General features: G+C 44.8%; 2 protein-coding genes and 1 pseudogene across 3 annotated transcripts; 1 reads left to right on the top strand and 2 right to left on the bottom strand.

Moving 5' to 3' along the window:
* The first annotated feature begins 2,286 nt into the window (after positions 1 to 2,286).
* On the top strand, positions 2,287 to 3,828 carry LOC133889155 (dof zinc finger protein 5-like). Its single transcript, XM_062329628.1, has one exon. The coding sequence runs from the start codon at positions 2,991 to 2,993 to the stop codon at positions 3,429 to 3,431; it is 441 nt and encodes a 146-aa protein (XP_062185612.1). The 5' UTR covers positions 2,287 to 2,990; the 3' UTR covers positions 3,432 to 3,828.
* Positions 3,829 to 4,515: 687 nt separating this feature from the next.
* On the bottom strand, positions 4,516 to 8,038 carry LOC133917143 (protein CONSERVED ONLY IN THE GREEN LINEAGE 160, chloroplastic-like; annotated as a pseudogene).
* Positions 8,039 to 9,921: 1,883 nt separating this feature from the next.
* On the bottom strand, positions 9,922 to 14,031 carry LOC133917129 (uncharacterized). 2 transcript variants are annotated; one of them, XM_062361133.1, is made up of 9 exons: positions 13,695 to 14,031; positions 12,672 to 13,490; positions 12,426 to 12,509; positions 11,742 to 11,900; positions 11,621 to 11,662; positions 11,179 to 11,252; positions 10,649 to 10,745; positions 10,465 to 10,563; positions 9,922 to 10,374 (listed from the first exon to the last, which is right to left on the bottom strand). In XM_062361133.1, exons 1-9 carry the CDS (start codon positions 13,725 to 13,727, stop codon positions 10,312 to 10,314), a joined length of 1,470 nt encoding a protein of 489 aa, XP_062217117.1. In that variant the 5' UTR covers positions 13,728 to 14,031; the 3' UTR covers positions 9,922 to 10,311. The 2 variants fall into 2 exon arrangements, with proteins under 2 accessions (XP_062217117.1, XP_062217110.1); XM_062361126.1 differs by having other exon boundaries at positions 11,621 to 11,677; positions 13,695 to 14,028.
* Between the last annotated feature and the right edge of the window lie 7,317 nt (positions 14,032 to 21,348).

Below are 21,348 nucleotides of genomic sequence, written 5' to 3'. Positions count from 1 at the left end.
TTTTCGCAGGCGAATTATATGGCAAACCAGCTGAGCAATTTATAGAAATGGATGACATAAGAAATTGCTTGTATAAATATTATTTTCACATACGGTTCTTTACGTGAACCGTCTGTATTAATCGTACTATTTACATAGACGGTTTCTTACGTGAACCGCTTTGAAAATGAAATAATTAACACAATCAATTCACATAAGAAATCGTCTGTGATCATAATCATTTTCAGAGACCGTTCCTTATATGAATCGCATGTAAAAATATAAGAACATTTTCAGAGACGGTTCATATAAGAACCGTATTTGAAAATAGATGATAGGTTGTCTTAAAAACTTCATAATTTTTTCATACGGATTTGAATGAGAACAAATTTTATATAAAAATTATAGCTCTCGATGAGATCTACATTTTTGTAGTTGAATTACTTTTCATTTGTAGTTATTTAGATGCCTAAATAATCATTTAAAATTTCAGATAGAAGATATCAAAAGGAATGTATATGCTATTATGATCGATAGTAGTTATGTGATGGGATGGTAATAAGAGTTCATGCGAGCCCATAGGTTTCGAGTTTGAATGCCAAGAACCACACGCACTCGTATTTCGTGTGAAAAAAATATGTGATTTGTGACTTGCGTATGTGGGGGTACCTGGTTGATAAAAAAATCGCTTTTTCCGAGGTAAAAAGGGATTCGGGGACCAATTATCATGAAAATCGGTTTTTGCAGACGATCCGTTTATGCGAACTGTGGAAATCTATTTTTATAGGTAGTTCTTGAAGCGAACCATAGATATCATTAGCGGTATTCAGCTATATTGTTTCTTTATAATGGTATTTAAAAAATTACCCCCTTTATAGTTTATTAGGATGGCAGCATACATGGGGATAGGATTGGTTAGCTGTGCCTTTCTGACGGAGCAAGTTAGCTTGACTAGTCGATTCCTAGCTAGTTCACCAACAGATCGAGAGGTTTTGCTAATGAGAGACGAAGGAAAAGAAGAGAAAGAGGAAAGAAAGGAAGGAGAGGCAGGTTGATGAGTTCCTAACTGGCTTGTCCGTATCTATTACCGCTATTAATCAAGAAAACAGGAGAATGGTTTAAACATAGCTTATTTAAACAGCTTAGATTAACTGCATATACTACCAGCTACGTGCTGAAATGTTAGATCAGTGTGTGATACTGTGATGCGCACCTTGAATGAGCTAACAACGGGACAAACGACAAGTCTGCGCTTTCCACAAAAGGACCGGGTTTGGTGAGCTAGGCAAGGGTGTTCCTTTGCTGGCAAGCTAGACTTGATGTTGACTTTGAATTAAAAAAAAAAAGATTAGACTCCATGTTCATCTGACAAGAAGGTTCTCATTTGTTTTTGCACACAAAAGTAACCAGATCTACGACATCCTGCATACGTTATTATTATTATTATGAATTAAGTTGCCGTGTATACTGCGATGGCAGCAGGATATTTCACTCCAAAGTTATCATTACATGCTGTGATCAGAGACGAACTTCCAAAGCATGATAGCATGATTGGACAAGACTGCTGGATGGCTGATGCATGCATGGCGAGAAATCAGGCTCGACCTAACTTGGACTGTACTGACGCGTCGCTTCGAACTTACATTCGGGATGGGGTCACACGTACGTTGCCTCATGTATTCGTGGCACCTGTTCATGCGTGCCTAACCTTATACTATTTATACAAGAACATCCGGTTGCTAACCCGAAACAAAAATAGTCGGATATCTCATACATATCATTATATCACAGTAAAATATCTAATACTTTAATTATTAGATAATATTATATTCAATCGGTGTTATATGAGCTACTTCGATATGATAGATCATTAACAACAAAAATTTAACCGGATTCTATGCATACTATAGTCATTAGGTGATCCGCCCTTGAGAACATCCTTGGCTCTTGACATTATGTACACGTTTTTTGGACTGATTTTGGCGATTTGGTCACAAAGAATTTTAAGCTTTGGAAAGTATAGCAATCGTAGTTTTATGAGGCCTTGAGATGACTGCCGTGGCCATAGAATTATCTTCCTTGTCATTAGTTGGAAGGGGGCAAAAAAGAAAGAGGATTATCTTCTCTCACGCTCATGAAGATCGTCCGTATCCGCGCTGCAGCAAACTCCATCTTTTGCAGATAAACGTCATGCACACACAATTGACGAAAGAGAAAGGCAATGTCAACGCCTCAAACGATCGGCACACACAGTCAGTAGTTCAGTACTCTCTCTCTCTCTCTCTCTCTCTCTCTCTCTCTCTCTCTCTCTCTCTCTGCTTCTGAACCAGATACTATCTATCAATCTCTTTCTATCCACCATGTAGCACATCCTCTCATGTGATGCTTAATTAGCGGCTAAACTAGACACTTTCCCCTGCTGAGTTTGAGCCTTTTTCCACACAAGAATCAATCGCCATATGAAACCAATCCAATATAGTCCACAATAAAGCAACTCTCATGAAAAGTCAAACGATTAGAGTAACTAGGAAAAGATCAAGGTCAACACGACTAAAGGCAAGGCCGCCGAAAGTTGCACCCACCGGTTCTGAGCGATCGATCTCCCACCCTTGTGCGGCCGAATCTGTAGGCCACATGTCGGCACATTCCTCAGCGTTTCTCGTAATTTTTTGTTTGCTTCATGCCATGGTTCATCCTCCAGTCCAGACTCCAGGCCTTCCAATTACTAAAAATATTATGAGAGAGAGAGAGAGAGAGAGAGAGAGAGAGAGAGAGAGAGAGAGAGAGAGAGAGAGAGAGAGAGAGAGAAGGCCATATCCATGCATGATCCATCCGTCCACATGCCTTGTTTGTAGTAGCGGCGGTCGCACAAAGAAGTCAGGTATGCTAAGCAAAGTGAAAACAAAGAGGCAAGGACCATCTCCACCTCCTCAGCTGTGTATATAAAAGGCGGCGGCGGCGGCGGCGTCTCCTACTCACCACCGGCTCCGGCCCCGGCCCCGCCTCCATCCATGGCCAACCTCCCCTCCGCCGCCGCAGCCGACGCCGCCGGGTTCAAGCTCTTCGGCAAGGTCATCCAGCCCCTCGACGCGCCCCGCGCCGCGGAGGAGAGCGCCCCGCCGGCGGTTCCAGCCTCGCCTCCTCCTCCTTCGCCTCCGCTGCCCCTCCAGGCGGCGGCCTCGAGCGCGGCCGGGGCCGGCACGGGGGAGCCGCTGCCGTGCCCGCGGTGCGGGAGCAGGGAAACCAAGTTCTGCTACTTCAACAACTACAACGTGCGGCAGCCGCGCCACCTCTGCCGCGCCTGCCGCCGCTACTGGACCGCCGGCGGCGCGCTCCGCCGCGTCGCCTCCGCGTCCCCCGGCCGCCGCAGGCCGCGCCACAGCGCCCGATCGGCCGCCGCCGCTATGGCGGCCGCGTCCTCCGCCGCCGAGGAGCGGGGCGGAGAGCGTTGACTCGCGGTCGTAGGCTCGGGGCAGGGCTCTCGCTCGCGGGACCCGCGTGCGTGACGCAATGCTCCGGCGCCCCGGGCCCGCGCGTCAGTCACGGGACGGCCGTCCTGCGGGGCCCCTCTGCGCCCCGTCGCCCTTTTCCCCTCTCCTTTTGTGGTTTATTAGGCTCTACTTTTTATACCATTTTAGGATTCTTTTGGTGGCCAAAAGGACGCGGCCAGCTGCGAAAGGAAAGGTTGTAGGTATGATATGATGTAAAAGGTCTGAACTTTTTTCTATTGCTTAAAAAGATGCAAAAGAGATGATAAGTTTGCTAGGCAGCTCAGATGATCCCAATTATAAATGTACTAGCACTGCTCCTGATGTTATGTGGCAAATGGTGAATTGGTTGATAACTCAAGAGGTGGCAGATTCAGCCATAATTTGTTGAAAGAAAATCACTCTCCATCTCCTTTCGATTGGTTCGCATGTTTTTATCACCTCTGCTGCAGCGTTCAGTTATTATGTGCACAGGGAACATTCAATGGATCACGTGGAATCCGTGACCATTCAGAATTGGTGTAGATCTGCAGCTTCAATGGAGTGAAAGGGGTGGGTAGATTCGATAGGGGCCTGTCGTTATCAAGCATTTTTGGAATAGATGATTTGTGACAAAGTGTTCAGAATTACTGGTGAGTGCCTTTGTTGCCACCAAGAAGGCTATAATTATATGTAGTAAGTGGTATTATTCCAGGAAATGGTGAGCTTTATTATTTCCTCTTTCAGCCCAAGCCGTGAGACCAGTGCTGCGACAGTTCAGACGTCCCTTCCTGGCAGCGATAGTTTTTCTGTCATTGCTGTCTGTTTATTTGTTGTTCTTGTCAACGTTAAGCATCGCTCACATTTAGCATCAAATCCTCCCAGATTTCTAAAGTAGTCGTCGCAACTTTTACGATTCATTTCTAAACACGTTTCCACTGGTGCAAGTGCGAGTGCAAATAGTTCTCAGACAGCACATAGGTAAAACGAACTTAGCTCACGTCGGCCTGGCATGTACACCCACATTCCAGTTTAAGCATACGAACATTTTTCTTGAACATAACGAGTTTCTTGAGGATTCCAGCATTCGTTAGGTCTGACTTTCTTTATACGAGTATATTGAGAAGCCTGCGTTACTTACATTCAGCCGTGGTCTAGACTCTAAAACTCCTTATGTGTCCTTCTGAATGTGAATTCAACCATACAATTGGGCGGTCATTGTGGTAAAGGTTCTGAGACGTAAATTTGTACATTGATGATCTCTGTAGAACACGGAATGAATGTGGCAACATCACCTTTTTACCAACTTGCGTCATAGTATATACGAGGGAAACGTTGTTAACCACTCAAGATTTTCAGATGGCATCCTCGATGAGCATCTCATCTACTTGGTGACTGCGCCAGCTCAGATTCTACTAAACGGACCTGTAAAATAAAGCATTTGGATCAGGATAAACAGACAAGGTACCACCTTTTCAATTTCAAAAGGTGCCTACAGCAGTGCTGTTTCAAAGACGCCATGAGCATAAATCTTTACAATTCTTCAGTGGTTAGAATCACATGCATCAGCTGCAAGTACACTCATAGCAAATTAAAGCTACCGTCGACAGCAAAAAGTAGAGCATCTGAATAGGTGTCTGTTCCTTGAAGTCTAGGTCAAGCACTTTCAAGAGCACCATTAGGACATCCTTAATGGTCAGAATCACATGCATTGGCTGCAAGCATACTAGTATAAACTTAAAAAATATATTGGTGACATGAACATAGGCACATATTGCTATCGTGCTGAAGAAAGGATATAGCTTGGTACCTTCCTATTTGGGTGGCCAATCTTCCCTCAGGGTAACAACCTTTGTTTCCTATTCAATAGAATACTGTTCAATCTTCACGATTTCCAACTACAGGCATAGAATCTTGAATTGCTTGAGCAAACGTAGCAATCTTGTAGGTGAAAAACCCAACAAGCATGGGTATCAACTCCAGGTGTATGAAGCCATAATCTGGAACTAATATCCTGAACCAGAACGGCAAGGACACACATGTAAGAAAAGGCGTATTTTTTTCACATATTTTTAATATGTCAAAGCCAAACGTTTACTAATGATTTATCTGCTTACCCATTCCATCTATTATACATCATCACAAGTAACACTGGAATAAGCAATCGTGGTTGTGCAGCAGCGCTCCTGCAAACATGCCATAATAAATTTAGTTGTCGACCTTTTGTTACAAGCAAGTTCCAGAAGCTGCCTACTGTTTACTGTAGACCCGTGTCACCTGTCAGCTGTCACATTCTCTTGTAAGAGTGTTGCAGAAAAAAAAAATACAGGGCGCTTTCTATGATTAACAAAGTATCCATAGAATCATTAGGGCCATCAGTTTTTTTCCCATGTTCTTTCTGATTGAGCCCCTGCACGATGATAGATTACCAAACTAAAAAAATCCTAGCGAAAGAAGTTCAACAGGAACGGTGTTTTTCCTTCATGAAGAACATGCTGCTCAAACCATATATCTCAGCAAAAACAGGTTTGGACAGGTCAAACAAAGTGTGGTGTACTGGTGTAGGTCAGAACTAGTAGGAAGTCTTGTCTGAAATACATCTCCATAATCTATCTCAATCTTGAAACATGACCACGGAAAATATCTTCAAATAAAAAAGATCTTTAGCTTCTATGTTCAGTTAACTGTCCATGGTTATCAAAGGAATTAGTTCTATCCAAAGGAGTCAAATTTGAGTAATCCTCGACATTGGAAAGAAAAATAAACAGCAGTGCTATAGAATGAGGTCAGAAACTACATTTAGCACTGAGTAGCTGTGCCAAACTAAACCAAAGTATGAACAAATTTGATTTGAGCATCTTTCAGCAAACACAGTTTGTGCAATAACTAGCTGAAACATACCTGACAGTTTCTCCAGTTCCACCCGCTAGGGAATCTACACTGGTTCCAAGCATGCGGAGATACACCAAAGATCCAATCAGCCCTGCACCAAAGCTGAAGAGTAACTGATATCAGTTGAATAAATTAATCCTAAAAAGTGATAACCCAGAAGGCCACTCCTCAACATTATCTCTGACATAAATAGAGCTTAGCATTTCACATACCTGGCAGCAATTTCAGGAGAGTGAAAAATAAGCAGACACTACACCAACGCCACCAATGCCTAAAGTGAACAACTGCAATCTTTTTTTCAACTGCAAAACATCCACATTGTCAGTAAAAAACCGATAGATAACATATGCATATTTCTACTAAAAGAGCACACAATAATACTAATATGGACCATATAAAATTTCCAGCATGCAACTCCCAAAAGAAGATTTCATGTGGAGGAAAATGACTTAAAAAGATATACCTTTAGATATTGCTCTCTGGACCAAGCTGTCGATTCCTTAGGGTCCCTTTGCTGCACTCTTGATTTTGATTCCCTTAGTATGACATCCTGAAATGGGATCAAAAGAACAAAATATATACTTGAAAATAAAGAAAAGGTGGACATTTGTTATAACTTATAAGATTGTTACATTTGTACATCCAAAAGGATCTAGAGCAACCAATAAGTCAGTCATAAGGATTGTAGTGATGTACACTGCCACCAGATCGGCGCCTGAAGCTCCTTACTCAGATCAACCTCGACACTACAATACACATTCTCAGATTAGTCAACATTGCAGAACAACTGTAGGAACACCAATGGATGAGCAGTGAATTTGATAGGCAGGTGACGCGAGAGAGACAGGAACCTGTCAAGGCTCATCGCGCGGTTGATGCTCAGAAGCCCTGACTCCACCTCTTCGTCCACCTGCTCACACGAATTTCTGCTTAGAAACTTCAGAACCAATGCTCAATTCATATTTTGCAACAAATGAGACCACGCGGGCTGGTTCAGTCGCTGAACCGAACTAAAGCTAAGGCACAAGCAAGGTACGGGTGCAAATCTGAGGGGCTAGAGGTACCAGGGCGAGGCGGGGGATGGTGGGGGCCGCGTTGGCGCCGCCGTTGGCGACGACGCGCTCCATGTGGGGGAGGAAGTCCTTGTTCCAGATGAAGTCGTACGTGTTGCCCACGGGGTCGAGGTCCTCCTTTCCCCACCAGTACTTGCGCGGCTTGATGGTGGCCGGCCTGCCGCCGTACTCCCCCGGAGCCATCCCCGTCGACCACTTCTGCGGCTTCCCCTTCGGCAGGATCACCTTCACCGGCCTGCGCCCCGCCGTCTCCGCCGCCGCAGCGGGCGCCGCCTCGCCCGAGGCCGCCAAGGCACGCGGCCGCACTGTCGCGGCCCGGGTGGAGGCGACGGCGAGCAGCGACATGGCCGCGGGGGCTCGGCGTCGTGGGCGTGGCGTAGCGAGTCGCCTCCGCGGGTTATACGGCACCGCGCGCACGGCCCGCGCGGCGCGATCGCCGTCCACTCTATCGCTCCGACGGTGCTGATTCTGGGCCAGGTTTGTAGTTTTTTTTTTCTGCGAGGGAGGTTTGTAGTTTGGATTTTGAGCTGAGAGTCGGAATCGGATGTTGAAATTGCTGTTAAAAGCTCTTGAATTTAATCGTCTTTGCTCACACTGGGTGAATATGGATTGTAAATTTTGGGCTGAGGTGCCAAGCCTCGTTTGGTGCACAGAAATTTCACGGCAATCTCATTGTAATATACATGACGCAACTCAATTCCCACGGAAATAGGCTATTTTCCGGCATTCGAAACCAGGATTGCTTTCCAGCGCAGTGTTGATAGATTAATCTTTTTTTAAGTATATCGGGATGTATATTACCACATACTACATGCGTAGAAAGAAGTAAGAGACTTGAGCTATCTAGTGCGCTGTAACATACAATATTATTGAACATTTACATGTGTATCTACCTAATTTAACTCTGACTCAACTCGAACATGGATGAGCATTTGCGTCAAGCGGAGATCAAACATAGACAGATTTGTCGCTCACCTGATGACTTACCAAATGAGCTACAACACATTCTCTAGATAAGTCTTCTTTAGTTAGTAGTAAATTGTGCATCACATCTAACGTCAACAATATGCATCTCTACTTGTCAGACATGATGGCCTAAGATTATAAACAAACCATTGAGCGTGTGTGAGCGCGAGTATTATGCGTGTGCATAAGTGTGTCGGGCTTATACTCTAAAAATCCACTGAAGAGATTCAACAAACATCAAAGTGGAATTAACAAACTAGATAAGTTAGTAAAACTAGGCATTTGTAACTCCAGAACCAAGTACTAATTCATTTGATAGTTGGAACTTGGAAGCTGGAAGTCTGTAATACGTGCCTCTTATCTTTGTTCACATGCATCCAGGTTATTCGGGCTCACCCTCAGCCCTTCACACAGGGCAGCGCCCAAAACTGATGTATAGGTGCTTCTGTGCATGCCATGTCACCTAAAAAAAGGTATACAGCAAGAGGGAATAGAAGGTCTAAAAAGGGGTGGAGGAGAGCTCTACAGTCTACACCATTCATATACTCCCTATTCAAAGAGAACCACGGAGCAGAGATCACAACAACAACGCTGCTAGGGGCTAAATACTGTTCACAAACGACGGTAGTTGCGGTACTGTATCAATTCGTGTTACTGTTCCACCACGCGTACTGTAGCAACGCTAATATCTAATTTTTAGTCCATTTAGATTATTAAGATCGGCTCTTATATAAAGTAATGTATAATATTTATTGTAATCATGTAAGAAAAACCAATCTAATTTTTAGTTATTTTCTTCTAAAGCTCCTCTAATATTTTATCTCTCCAGTCTATGATCTAATCTCTCATCTAACAGTTAATGTTATCTAAATATTCTCTCAGTGTATGTTTACCTTAATATTTAATATTAAAGATGCCAGCTTACCAATCCAGCAATAGTTCTATTATTTAAGCCATAGAGAAATCTACAGTACTATAATCACCACCACATTACAAGGACGAGATATCTTAAAAGAAAGAATAACGATGTTATGTGCTAATAATAATGTTCACGCTCACCACCGCGTATACCGTAGCAGCTGTTAAAAGCACGGCTTATATGCTCTAAAACCCCACTAAAAAAATTCAACAAATATTGTTGGAGTAAAAAGCCACAAGAAGAGAGATGGAGTGGATCGCTAGAAGGAGGGCATGTTGAATTGTAAAAGCTAGATAGTATAATTTATAAAAGATAGTGAAAGCCAGATTGTTATAATCTAGAAACAGGATTATAAAAACTAAATTGTAAAAATTAAATTTTATAATCTATAAGCTAATTTTTCATAATTCATAGCTAAAATAAACCGATCCTGAGCTTCACCTCTCATGACTCCTTTAGGGCATTATATACACGAGTAGAGAGGTAAATCCCTTTCTTACCTTTAGTGATACATATGAATTACAACTTGTGTCATTATATAGATTGGACCGAATCTTTACATAAATCTATTTTTAAGCTATTAGGCTATTCCCAACAAACATCAAACCGGAACTGACAAACTAGATAAGTTAGTAAAACTAGGCATTTTTAACTCCAGAACCAAGTAATTCGTTTGATAGTTGGAACTTGGAATCTGGAAGCACAAGTCTGTAATATGTGCCTCTCATCTTTGTTCATATGGACCCAGGTTATTCGGGCTCACCTTCAGCCCTTCACACAGGGCTAGGTGCTTGTGCATGTCATGTCACCTTAAGAAAGGTATACATCAAGAGCGAATATTAGTTCTAAAGAGAGGGGGTGGGGGGAGCGATGCTCCCTACTCAAAGAGAACCACGGAGCAGAGGAGCACAAAAACAATGAAATTTACACGTTGCAGCACCAGCGGTATCAATGCTTCCTGTTGCTCAGTTAATCAACCTAAACCGTGTTTCAAGCTACTCCAAAACGCCTACTGTCAGACTATATTTGACTTGCAAACGGGGCACGAGATCCTCATCCCAAGCCATCTGTCAATGCACTGCAGAAGAAGAGTTGAATCCACTAAGGATGTAAAACTGAAACATTTGAACAGAAAACAGTTCTTATCAATTGAAGCGTTCCTGTGTACCTCCTTGTGAAACTTGTGCAAGCACGGCAAATGCCGGAGGGAATCACCAGCAGCAGGGCAATCCAAGCATATAGGGCAGGGTTCATCGGAACTTTCTCCCTGAAAAAAGGAAAGGTGTGGTGTCAAATTAAGCCTACTAAAACAAGCAAAATGTACATCCATCTGAGTAAGACTGAATCCGAACCTCAACTACTGATAATGGCAGTCTGTCTATTTGATCATCAGTAGCACCTCTGTGATGATTGTTGTCATCAAGTGCTATGAGGTCCTCATAATCATCACTAGTATGAGATCAACAGAAAAAACTTGTTAGTAAGAATAGATATACATCAACTAAGAAGTAGCTCCAAGCAAGGAAGCAACGCATCAAGAGGGTCCCATTCATATTACGGGATCCATGGGATAAGCAATCTGAGCCACCTACTAGCTACTGCAGGGCACACATGAGCTGTTGGAGTATTCACATTTTAGTACTATGAAACTTTGCAGAATGTTTAACCAGATAAACAACAAATGATACAGCGCAATAGACCAAACATGGCGGTGAAACTTTGCTGAATGTTTTACCAGATAAACAACCCACGATACAGAGCAATAGATCAAACATGGCGGCAAGTATGCAATTCTAAAAATATGTGAATGTATGGTTACGAAAATTTCCACCCGAACAACATTGTGTGAAAAGAAAAATGCTACAGAACAGTAAGTTCTTACTCATCAGAATCTGGAGAAAATGGGTCCCCACAGTTATCCAATGCTTCTTGAAGTGAGTCCAGTACGGCCATTCTCTACATGTTACGAAACAAAAAACATAGCATGATTGTTGCGATGTTAATATTCAAATGTATTAGAGGAGCTATTAGAGCAAAAAAAAAAAAAAAAATCCTCTTTAGATGCAGTGAAATCTGATGAGGGATGTGAAAGCTGGTTTTCGCTTTGGTGCTATCCTTCCATATCAAATTAATGCATTGAAATATTGAATGGCAACTTTGTATATTTTTACTAATACTAACAACATAAGGCAAGGACTCAATATTTAGCTCTACACAATCTGCCTGTGCATACTCTGTATTAGATAAGCAGGAGAGACAACAAGGCAAAGGCCCTCAACATTCCAAAGTAGCATGACCTTCTATAATATAGAGTAAGTTCTAACCATTTCTAGATCCATGTCTTCTCTGAAGCATCCCCTGGTCAACTGAGAGATAATCATCTGAGAACGAGCAAATGTCAATGCACAGGTGGAGGTCCAAGAAATAAATTTATAAGTGTCTCACGTTGCGTTGCTCCATTTGAGGGCAGTTGGAGCTTCTTGGCAAATCTCTTCTGCTTGACATCAGAATCGGAGTACGATTAGATGTCCAAGAAGCAAAACCTTGAGCAGGTGAGTGCCGGCCATATGAATACAAGTGTGCCATTGATCTGTCCCTCTGGCTCTGAGGAGAACAAGAGTACACTTTTTAGAAAACAAAGGATGCTACCAAAATTCAGATAGATAGTTCGAGACATAGAATGCCAGAGAAAAAAAGGAGAGAACGGGGAAATGGGTCGGGATGGGGATTTATATAAATGAGAATAGTAATAGGCATGAAATGCCATAGCCAATACAGGGAAATACGCAAGATAGGAACAACAGGTGATATTTTAAGTCATAATCCTTTTGCTGATACTTGTACCTTATTTTCAGTTTTGAGACATGTTTCTATATAATTGACCCACCAAGTGCTGAGTTTTAGATGGTTATAAGCAGATATGATGTTAGGACATCCTTTCCATTTCAATATTTAGTTGACAAGATGTAATAGAACTTAAGCAGCTTGACTAGATATTCCACAACTTCAAACAAGATTGTAAGGATCAGCATATCAGTTAATAACTAAAACCATGTACTTATGCATAAACATGTCTACATGACTGTTGCAAACCATAAACTACCCCTCAAATGCCACGTGACAGCTTACCGAGCTAGACTGGCCTTCTCTTGCAGCAATTCTGGCATGCTCTGCATGTTGCTCTTGTAATGTCCAGGCTAAAGTCATATCAACCTGCAAGATGACAGCAATAAGTAGATATTAGTTACATCCACAGAAAATCATAAGAAGCAGCCACACAAACAGAAAAAACAACTAAGAAACAAAATTTAGTTTAGACTTGAAAAAGACACCAAAAGGACACAGCAAGATTGAGAAGTAGTTCAGTGCAACAACTGCTTCGGAATGCTGAGAGCCTGGGTGTTCCTGATTAAGCTGATCCTGAAGCCTGCGGGCAAACATCTCATCTTCTTCAATTTGCCTAGTTCTCAACTGATTCTCATCAGGAAGTGGGAAGTTTAGCCCCTTGATCCTTGACAGCCATGAGTAGCTACTATCTTCCATAGGAAAATCATGGCATCCAGAAACTTCACGAGTGGCTAGAGAGCCTTGAGAAAACATTTCAGCATCATCCCCTCTAGTGCCAGCATACCACGAGTGTGATAGTGTGTTGACAGGATCAGCAGGTTTGGCACCAAGAATACCCTTCGAGGGATCATCCGAGCCATTGTGGAACAGCCCTTGCCGTCCATATGTCTCGTGAAACCCCTTCCTGTCTGATCCCTCCTGCGGCACGGGAACCGAGTTGTGCCGCTGATCACCCCAATCACCCCAATACCCATCTCCACCGTTTCCGCCACCTCCAACCTTGCCCGCCAGTGCGCTCCAAGGATCACTCCCAGTTCCCATTACACCATCACGAGCACCCAGCGATTCTCCACCGAGCTTTGGAGGCCCCGCCGCCCACGCGCTCTCCCCCTGGCCAACCTTCTCCTTGCCTTTCTTCACCGCATCAATGGACTGATGTACTGACCTCGCCGCGCTCTCTTGCTCGGAGGTGCTGTCCGTGCCGCGACCTCCGGTCTCTGTGCAGCCACCCACGCGGTCAGGGCCTGAACCCGCCTGCCGTGCGGGACGCTTGTGGTCAGGCGAGTGCGCGGACACCTCGTTCTCGGAGTCCGACGACACCAAATCCAGCACCTGCACCTCCATCCCCTGCAAAAAAAAAAGGGGGGGGCGAAAGCCATCAGGGCGGTCTAAGGGAAAAAAATCGCAAAAAAGTGGACGGATTAGAGTACCCAATCCGTCCCAGAAACAGAGATACGGAATCGAGTGCTCGGAGAGAAGAAAGGTGGGGGGGGACCAGAACCAACATGAACCCTTGGAACAATCCGTCAAAGCAAGCTAGGGCATCCGTACCAGCGAAAGAAGATGCAAATCCCGAATCCGCATAGACCTGCGCTGGCGGTACTTGTCGAGGAGGGAGGGGGAGGAGGAGGGCAACGACGAGGAGAGAAGGATTCGAGGTGGCGTGGTTGGTCGTAAGGGGGCTTTGGCGATGCGTTCGGCGGCGCGGTGATGCTGCGAGGGTTTGTTTGATGATGATCGAGGGAGCCGGGGGTGGGGTTGCGAGGACCCGGCCGCCGGTGAGGTGCTGGAGGGCGGTGATGTGAATTTTGGGGTGAGAAAGGAGCAGCAGGAGAAAGTTGTCGGCGTTCCAGGGCGAGGATCTCCTGAAGCCTGGCTCGTGTCTCTTGAGCGGGAATAACGACGTCTGGTCCAAAATACACGTGGCTAAGCGTAGTTCAATTTATAAAACTTTTGACCACTGTTATACAGTAAAAATATTTAAATATGTACACTTCTATCCTGTCGAGATTAAAAAAAAACAAACCAATTTTATTTTAGTGCTAAATTTAGGAATCAACCCTAACATATGATTTTATTAATGATAATCATTATAATATCTATACTTAATCGAATTAACCATCTTAAAAAATAACATTCAAGAGTCGAAAAACCAAATAATTACAGCAGAACTAAACGAACTACAAAGACTCTAATCCTTTACGATTCTTACACATGTATTATCGACGCAGAAAGCATCTTAGAATAATCCACCTTTAGCGTACTCCTCGATACTTTCTTCAACTGAGTGTTTGTTGATAACAAGAGTAAATACTTGACATACTTAGCAAATTGTAAAAAAAATTACACATATGAAGGCTTTAACAAAAATATGGCTAAATGATTATTTTGTATGAAACAACATTTAAGTAAAAATATTTAAAAAGCAATAATAATTAAGTGAATAACAAATCACCTCAAGATTCCATCCATCTTGACTTAACTAACAACTAGCGATCTCAACTAAAATTCCATCCACTAAAGTTGAACACATCAATTATAATTCTCACCACTATGACTGATAACCATCCACTATGATTCCCATCATCACAGTTGACCAGACTAACCAAAACATCAAGTTATAATCATGGTAGGTTTTCAGTGCCGCTCATGACCATGAGCACGACTAAATATTCAGTTTTAACTCTACAGATGTTGTATTTTACCTATAAGTTGTTTCTTCCCATTTTACCGAGCATCCGCTGGCTAACGAAAAACTCTTACACACTACCGAAGTGTGCGTTGGGAATCCGGTAGTGTGCGCTAGGAATCCACTATAAAACCTTTATAATACCCCTCTCAGTACATATATATCCGCTAAGGTTTCACCACCGCATAATTCCACATCAACAACGGAAGCTCCCTCTTGTGCCTTATGGATCTAAGGAAGTCCATCTCTTCCATTCCTCGTACCACTAAATTGTCTACACTATGCTGAGAGTAAAGCAAATTACTTAGCTAGGGTTGCTGTCGGTGACATGGGAACCAGAGGTCCCCGAATCCCGAGGCCAGGACAGTAGAATGCCACGTGGCGCCATCCCTCAGGGACTATCTCCCCGAGGTCCGAGAAGACCCAGTTTTGGGAGGGGTGCTCGGAGCCATGAACAGTGGCATCCGAGTATCCGAGTTCCCCGAGGATCTAAGAAATACAAGTTCCGGGAGAGGGCGCTCGGGGCCATGAACAGTGGCCTCGAGTACCCGAGTTCCCCGAGGATCCGAGAAGTGCAAGTTCCGGGAGAAGGAGCTCGGGGGGCCATAAACAGTGGTCTCTGAGTACCCGAGTTCCCCGAGGACCCAAGAAGGCAGTTCCAGGAGAAGGTGCTCGGGGTCATGAACAGTGGTCTCCGAGTACTCGAGTTCCCCGAGGACCCGAGAAGGCACAGTTCCGGGAGAGGACGCTCGGGGCCATGAACAGTGGTCCCCGAGGACCTGAGAAGCCCCTCGCCGGTGGACCCCACAAGGGCTCAGCGGTGAGGTGTCAATTGGTGAGAGGCCCGATGCTGCATTTAAGAGGGAGCGTGGCATGTCACTTCCAACCACTCCCCCCACGCCTGCTGTCAGTCCCTGCCACCGCCTGGCAGGGAGGCGTGGGGACATTTAATGCGACAGGTCCCATCGCACGTCATCCTGCACGCCTTGGAGATATCGTCGCTGGGCTCGAGGCTTATCGTCTACCCCCCTGCTATGTCAGGCCCGCTCTGACCGAGCGGGCATGCGGGGTGGTTTGGCGGCTGCCCGGTGGGCCCCCCTCTTGTAAACGGCTAAAGCCGCGCATAATGGGCGACAAGACCGGCTGGGGACACACTTTTCAACCTCTGCAACGCCGAGCTGCAGCCCATGATGGTTGCTTTCCATTTATGGCTCATAAGGACCCGTGCCCTCCTTTCTAGGCACGCCAAGCCCCCTCGACGGTATAAAAGGGGAGGTGCACCCCAGAGAAAAACAGGTGAGAAGTCCAACGGTTGAAGAAGCATACGATGCACAAGACTTAGAAGATCATCAAAGCTCAAGTACGAGTCTGAGAAACCAAGCAGAGGTTCACCGAGACCGAATCTCTAGACTTAGACATAAATCCTTGTAATACAAAAGATCCATAGAGAGGCATTCCCAGAGCGATAATAGCACACACACAGGAGTAGGGTATTACGCTCCGTGCGGCCCAAACCTGTCTAAATCCCTCGAGCATTTACTCTCACTAGCATCCGATCATCCGTCTCGCATGCATCCCTCATACTCGCATTTAATTCACGTACAAGGTAGATTTAGAATCATCCCTCCGGCCGAATCTCAAAGGGTGTCCCTCCGGATCCCCGCTTGAGGAGTTCATCCTCTGACAGTTGTCGTCCCATACCAGGCTTGTGGTTATATTATAAATACATAAAGATCACCCCACGAACCGATCCTTAGATTTGAGCAAGATTACCACTTGTCTCAACTGTACATCACCTACCGATCATATCACATGCTCAAATCTCTATATCATGTTGCTACAAAAATTATTTCATCATATTTATCATTGTTGCATATGACCATTATCATGTTCATAGAATATTTATCATGACTTCCATCCTAAAGTAAGGCTAAGCATCATCTACCCTTCTATAACTCAAAATCATACTATAGCGACAAGGATGATAAGGGAAAAGTAGGGTAAAACCTAACTCATGGGATTTCTAATATATTATTAGCATGCATGTTTATAAAATAAAATATTTGTAAAATTAGGATAGATATGTTCAAGAACACAACTTGTCTTCACTGAACTCAGTTGGGTCTTCAAAATCCTGATCCTGCAGACATTCTAGCTCCTCCTGGACGTTGGCATCTACGCACGACATACTTGAAAAATAACAACACATAAACACCAAGATCCAAAAAGAACAAAAAATCACACAACAAATATCATCACAAATAAGATCACATTATTCCAAACAATCTAGCGAAAGAACAGGCCAAAACATAGCTACGGTTATCAAGTTATATTTTTCTAAAGATTAAAAACAGACTAAAAGATTATCTATATATGAAATTATATTGCTAGAAATATTTTAGAATTTTTCTAAAGCCAAATATGATTTTCTAGGATTTTTCTTAAATTTCTAGTATTTATTTGAATTATAAAACTATTTAAAAGAATTAAATATATATATATATATATAATATTATTAAACATTATCATAAATCAATTTCCTAATTATTATTATTAGAATTATTTTTACAATAAAAATCTATTTATTACGTAATATATATACTATTTATGACGTCATCATAGCAATTAAAAAATTAAAAAGAAAAGAAAAGCTGACTGGGCTCTATGAGCTAAGGTGGTGTAGGACTACGAGGCTCCGTAATGACATGGATGAAGTAGAAACTGGACGTCGTGTGAAATGGTGCAGCAAGTGCAACGGAACATGACACACTTACAAGAAATACACCGTTGGTGTCTCAAATGTGAACCCCACAGAAGCAGGTCTATTTGGGTCTGCTGGAGATGGGAGACGTCCTCGTAGTCGTCGATCGTCAGCTTCATCGGCTCATTGAGATTGATTAATGTTGTAATTTCGTGTGTGATAGATATTCATGTGCACACAATGTACATTATTGTGTTAGTGCCGAGACGGTCACAATGTTCGAGGTTGTAACATGTTATGTTATGATTAATTCACATATTTATGTACCATTTGAACAATGTATTATATAATGTTATATGCTAGACGCTTACTCGTTCATCCCACAAATAAAGACCAATCGACACTTCTTACTCTTTATTTTTTGCATATAAAAATATAAATAACTTGTGAACATGCAGGTATGGCGCAGCTGGAGTTGCTGGACCCCCAGATCGACGTCAGGCACCGTTCGTACCGCATCGCTGTGCAGGGTGAGGAACTCCTAGTACTTCGACCTCGTGTACCAGATGAGCTAATGAGGATTGACGAGTGCTGGATCCCGAGGTTTGTTAATTTTGAATTTACAGTTCTATACGGATTTAGACACGATATTGGTCACTAACTGTAGTATGCTTGCAGGTTCCGTGCTACTGGCCTACTTTCGTTGTGTCGGTTTGTGGAGGTGGACGCGTTGGTGGGGGCCTCAGAGGCGGCGACGCGGTTCAGCTACGACAGGGTCCTCCTCGCGGCCCTTGTCGACAGGTGGCGTCCCGAGACGCACACGTTCCACCTCCCGTGCAGCGAGATGGCGCCCATGCTCAAGGACGTCTCAATCCTGATGGGCCTGACTTGCGCGGGTGCCGCTGTTGGGGCTAGGGACGTGGGTGTGGACTGGCAGGATGAGATGCTAGGCCGCTTCTCTGTCGTTCAATGGATGGATAGCGTAACCCCGTTCAGGCCTTTTTCAGCGAATGAGAAGTAAGGCCCAACGAAGGTCTTTCTCGTTTAGTTTGTGGTATGTATGTCTTTTAATGGTTTCTCATCTCCTTTATGTTATTAATGGATGCTAATATTTGTACTTCTTCCTTGTTTGATAGGCGGACACCATCCACCCACTAGTAGGCGCCGAGGACGTCTCCCGACACCATCGGGTGAGTCATGTTCACCGAGACCCACAACAACGCGGTTTCGAGGAGCATGATCCCCTACACCAGAGAGGTTGCAGACGCCGACCCGGCGGAGCTCGCGCAGTACAGCTGGGCTAGCTGCGACGTACAGGGGCCTATGCGACGGGTGCACGAATATTGACGACAACATGATCTTGAACGGGTGTCCTTTGCTACTTAAGATGTGGTCGTACGAGCGCATCACCATCAGCAGGCCCGTTGTGGACCTTAGCGCGTACCAGTTTGGTGCAGACGATATCGATGTCCCGACCATGGGGTCCTTGTGGTGCAGACGTAGGGTAAGTGTAATGCTATTTGTGTACGTTTATGTTGATTGCTTTATTGTATTATCTAACTTAGTTAGGTTGCACAACCGAGTTGGTCCAGCATGCAGACACACCGTGCGTACCCGGACTTCGTTCGTCAGTTTGATGAGCTGACGGTGGACTGTGTGCGCTAGTGGTTATACACGCAGGCCGAGGTACTTCAACATGCTCTGTTTGGACTTTCGATGTTCTACCTACGTGATCGGGAGTATTGGCTCATGACTCGTGCCCTCGTCTTCGACATCGGTGTCGAGGAGTACTCACTGCATCGCGTGATGCAGCAATTTGGGAAGTTCCAGCCGTGGCCGCTACCGTTGACTAGGTTGGTGCCTAGCAACATACACATGTGCGTAACATTGTAATTAAATTTTTATACGGCCCACATGTAAACCTTGTATTCGCGGACTTATGTTTCTGCATGTTGACGCGGAGGGGGGCTCATTCCACTAGCGCGTTTGCATCGTGTGTGCAGAGATGGGTTGAAGAATGGGACGTAGCTATCGAGCACATCGTGGAGGAGGAGCGGCCACACTTGGAGGAGGCGTACGTGGAGCACCTATCGTGGTTTGTGCGTCAGATGCGGGTCCGGGTGACGTAGACACCAGCCGAGTTTCCATGACATGTGGCGGATATGCGCGACCTTTACCCTACGCACAGGGACCAGGCTCGTTCACTTGAGGTACAAATAACCCTACACGATTCATCATTTACCTCAATTGTTAGCTTAAAAATTATGAGGTGAGATAAAGTTTATCTTTGTAAAGGGACATACTACGCCAGATTGATGTCGAGGCACGTGCATCGAGACTGCGGCTCGATAGTGGGGGTGAGGCCCCCACGGTCGAGATGAGCACGTCGTTTGGCCGGATTATCCTAAACGTGGCGAAGTCCTTAAGATCGTTGAGCTGCAGTTCATCCTCGAACGTTATGACGGAACCACAAGCGTCGGCACAGATGCCGGCACGACCGTCTGCCAGCTTCACCCCGCTGCCGCACCAACAGGTAGTTCCACCTTTCGCCTGAGCTGTCGAGGATGTCTTCAACACTGTCTTCCTCTTTGACCCCTACGACGGCGAGACAGTCTTTCACTGCTGCTGGTCACCCCCACTACAGTGGCACGTGCCTCGGCTTTCGTTCTTTGGTGCTGGTGCCCCTGCTATGGTTCCGTTGGCCACTTCCACACCTTCAGCAGTGCGATGCACCCTTCCTCTGTGGATGCAGGTACTTTGTGCTCTCGCGTCCCCAGTGCAGGTAGGACATTCGCTTTATGCATTCCATATTGTTACGTATGCCACGGTTTACCGGTGGTAACTTGATTTGTTTGTTGTTCCATGTGCAGAGTTCGACGATCTCCTGGAAGTAGAGGCACATGGGAGCTACATGGAGCTTCTTAGCAGGGATGTTAGTCAAGTCCCTGCTTACGACTTCATCATCGGACAGAGCGACGAGCTTGGTGTGTTGCAGCTACCTTATGCGTCACTCCTGGGGACTCGGCCCTCATAGGACGACTATGCCACTCCACCGCCTGCTGGCCGACCTGAGCTGCCGGTCCTTCCACCGGACCGCCTGACGTACTCAGGTGATCATGTGTGAGAGATGAGGCGCAGGGTCCCTAGGATAGATGAGACTAGGGGTGTCGTCCCTAAGAGGGGACGTAACCTGTAGGATTCTATATCATTGTTAGTTTCAGGGTGTTATGTACTATTACTCCATGTTACTGTTTGGTGTGTACTCTGTGCTAGTATTTATATTATGTGTCTGTGATATCATGTTGGATGTTAATGTGGGATATTTATTATCAGCCATGTTTTTATTAACTGTGTTCTCGATCGATACCAACGAAGACCATTGTGCAGTCACATCCCCTTTCAAATCGTTCACTTGCAATTTTCAAAATAAAAGGCCTTCGCATAAAAAAACCCTACTACTATAAAACTTGCAAATACAATAAAATATTACATGACAGGGTACAATTTATTCAATTAGGAACAACACGGCTGTCGGTGAATCAGGAACCAGAGGTCCCCGAATCTTGAGGCCAGGCCAGCAATCCGCCACGTGGCGCCCTCCCGCGGGGGTCATCTCCGCAAGGTAAAAAGGACTAAGTTCCGGGAGAGGGCGCTCGGGGCCACAAACAGTGGTTCCCGAGTACCTAGGTTCCCCGATGATCTGCGGAGACCAAGTAACCAGGAAGGGGTGCTCGGGGGAGGTGAACAGTGACCCCCTGAGCACCTGAGCCCCCCGACGACCAGGAAAGCCGAGTACCGGGAAGAGAGTGCTCGGG

This window comes from Phragmites australis, chromosome 1 (genome assembly GCF_958298935.1).
Source record: "Phragmites australis chromosome 1, lpPhrAust1.1, whole genome shotgun sequence".
NCBI lineage: Eukaryota > Viridiplantae > Streptophyta > Magnoliopsida > Poales > Poaceae > Phragmites > Phragmites australis.
This window is presented reverse-complemented; position numbering and strand designations above follow the sequence as displayed.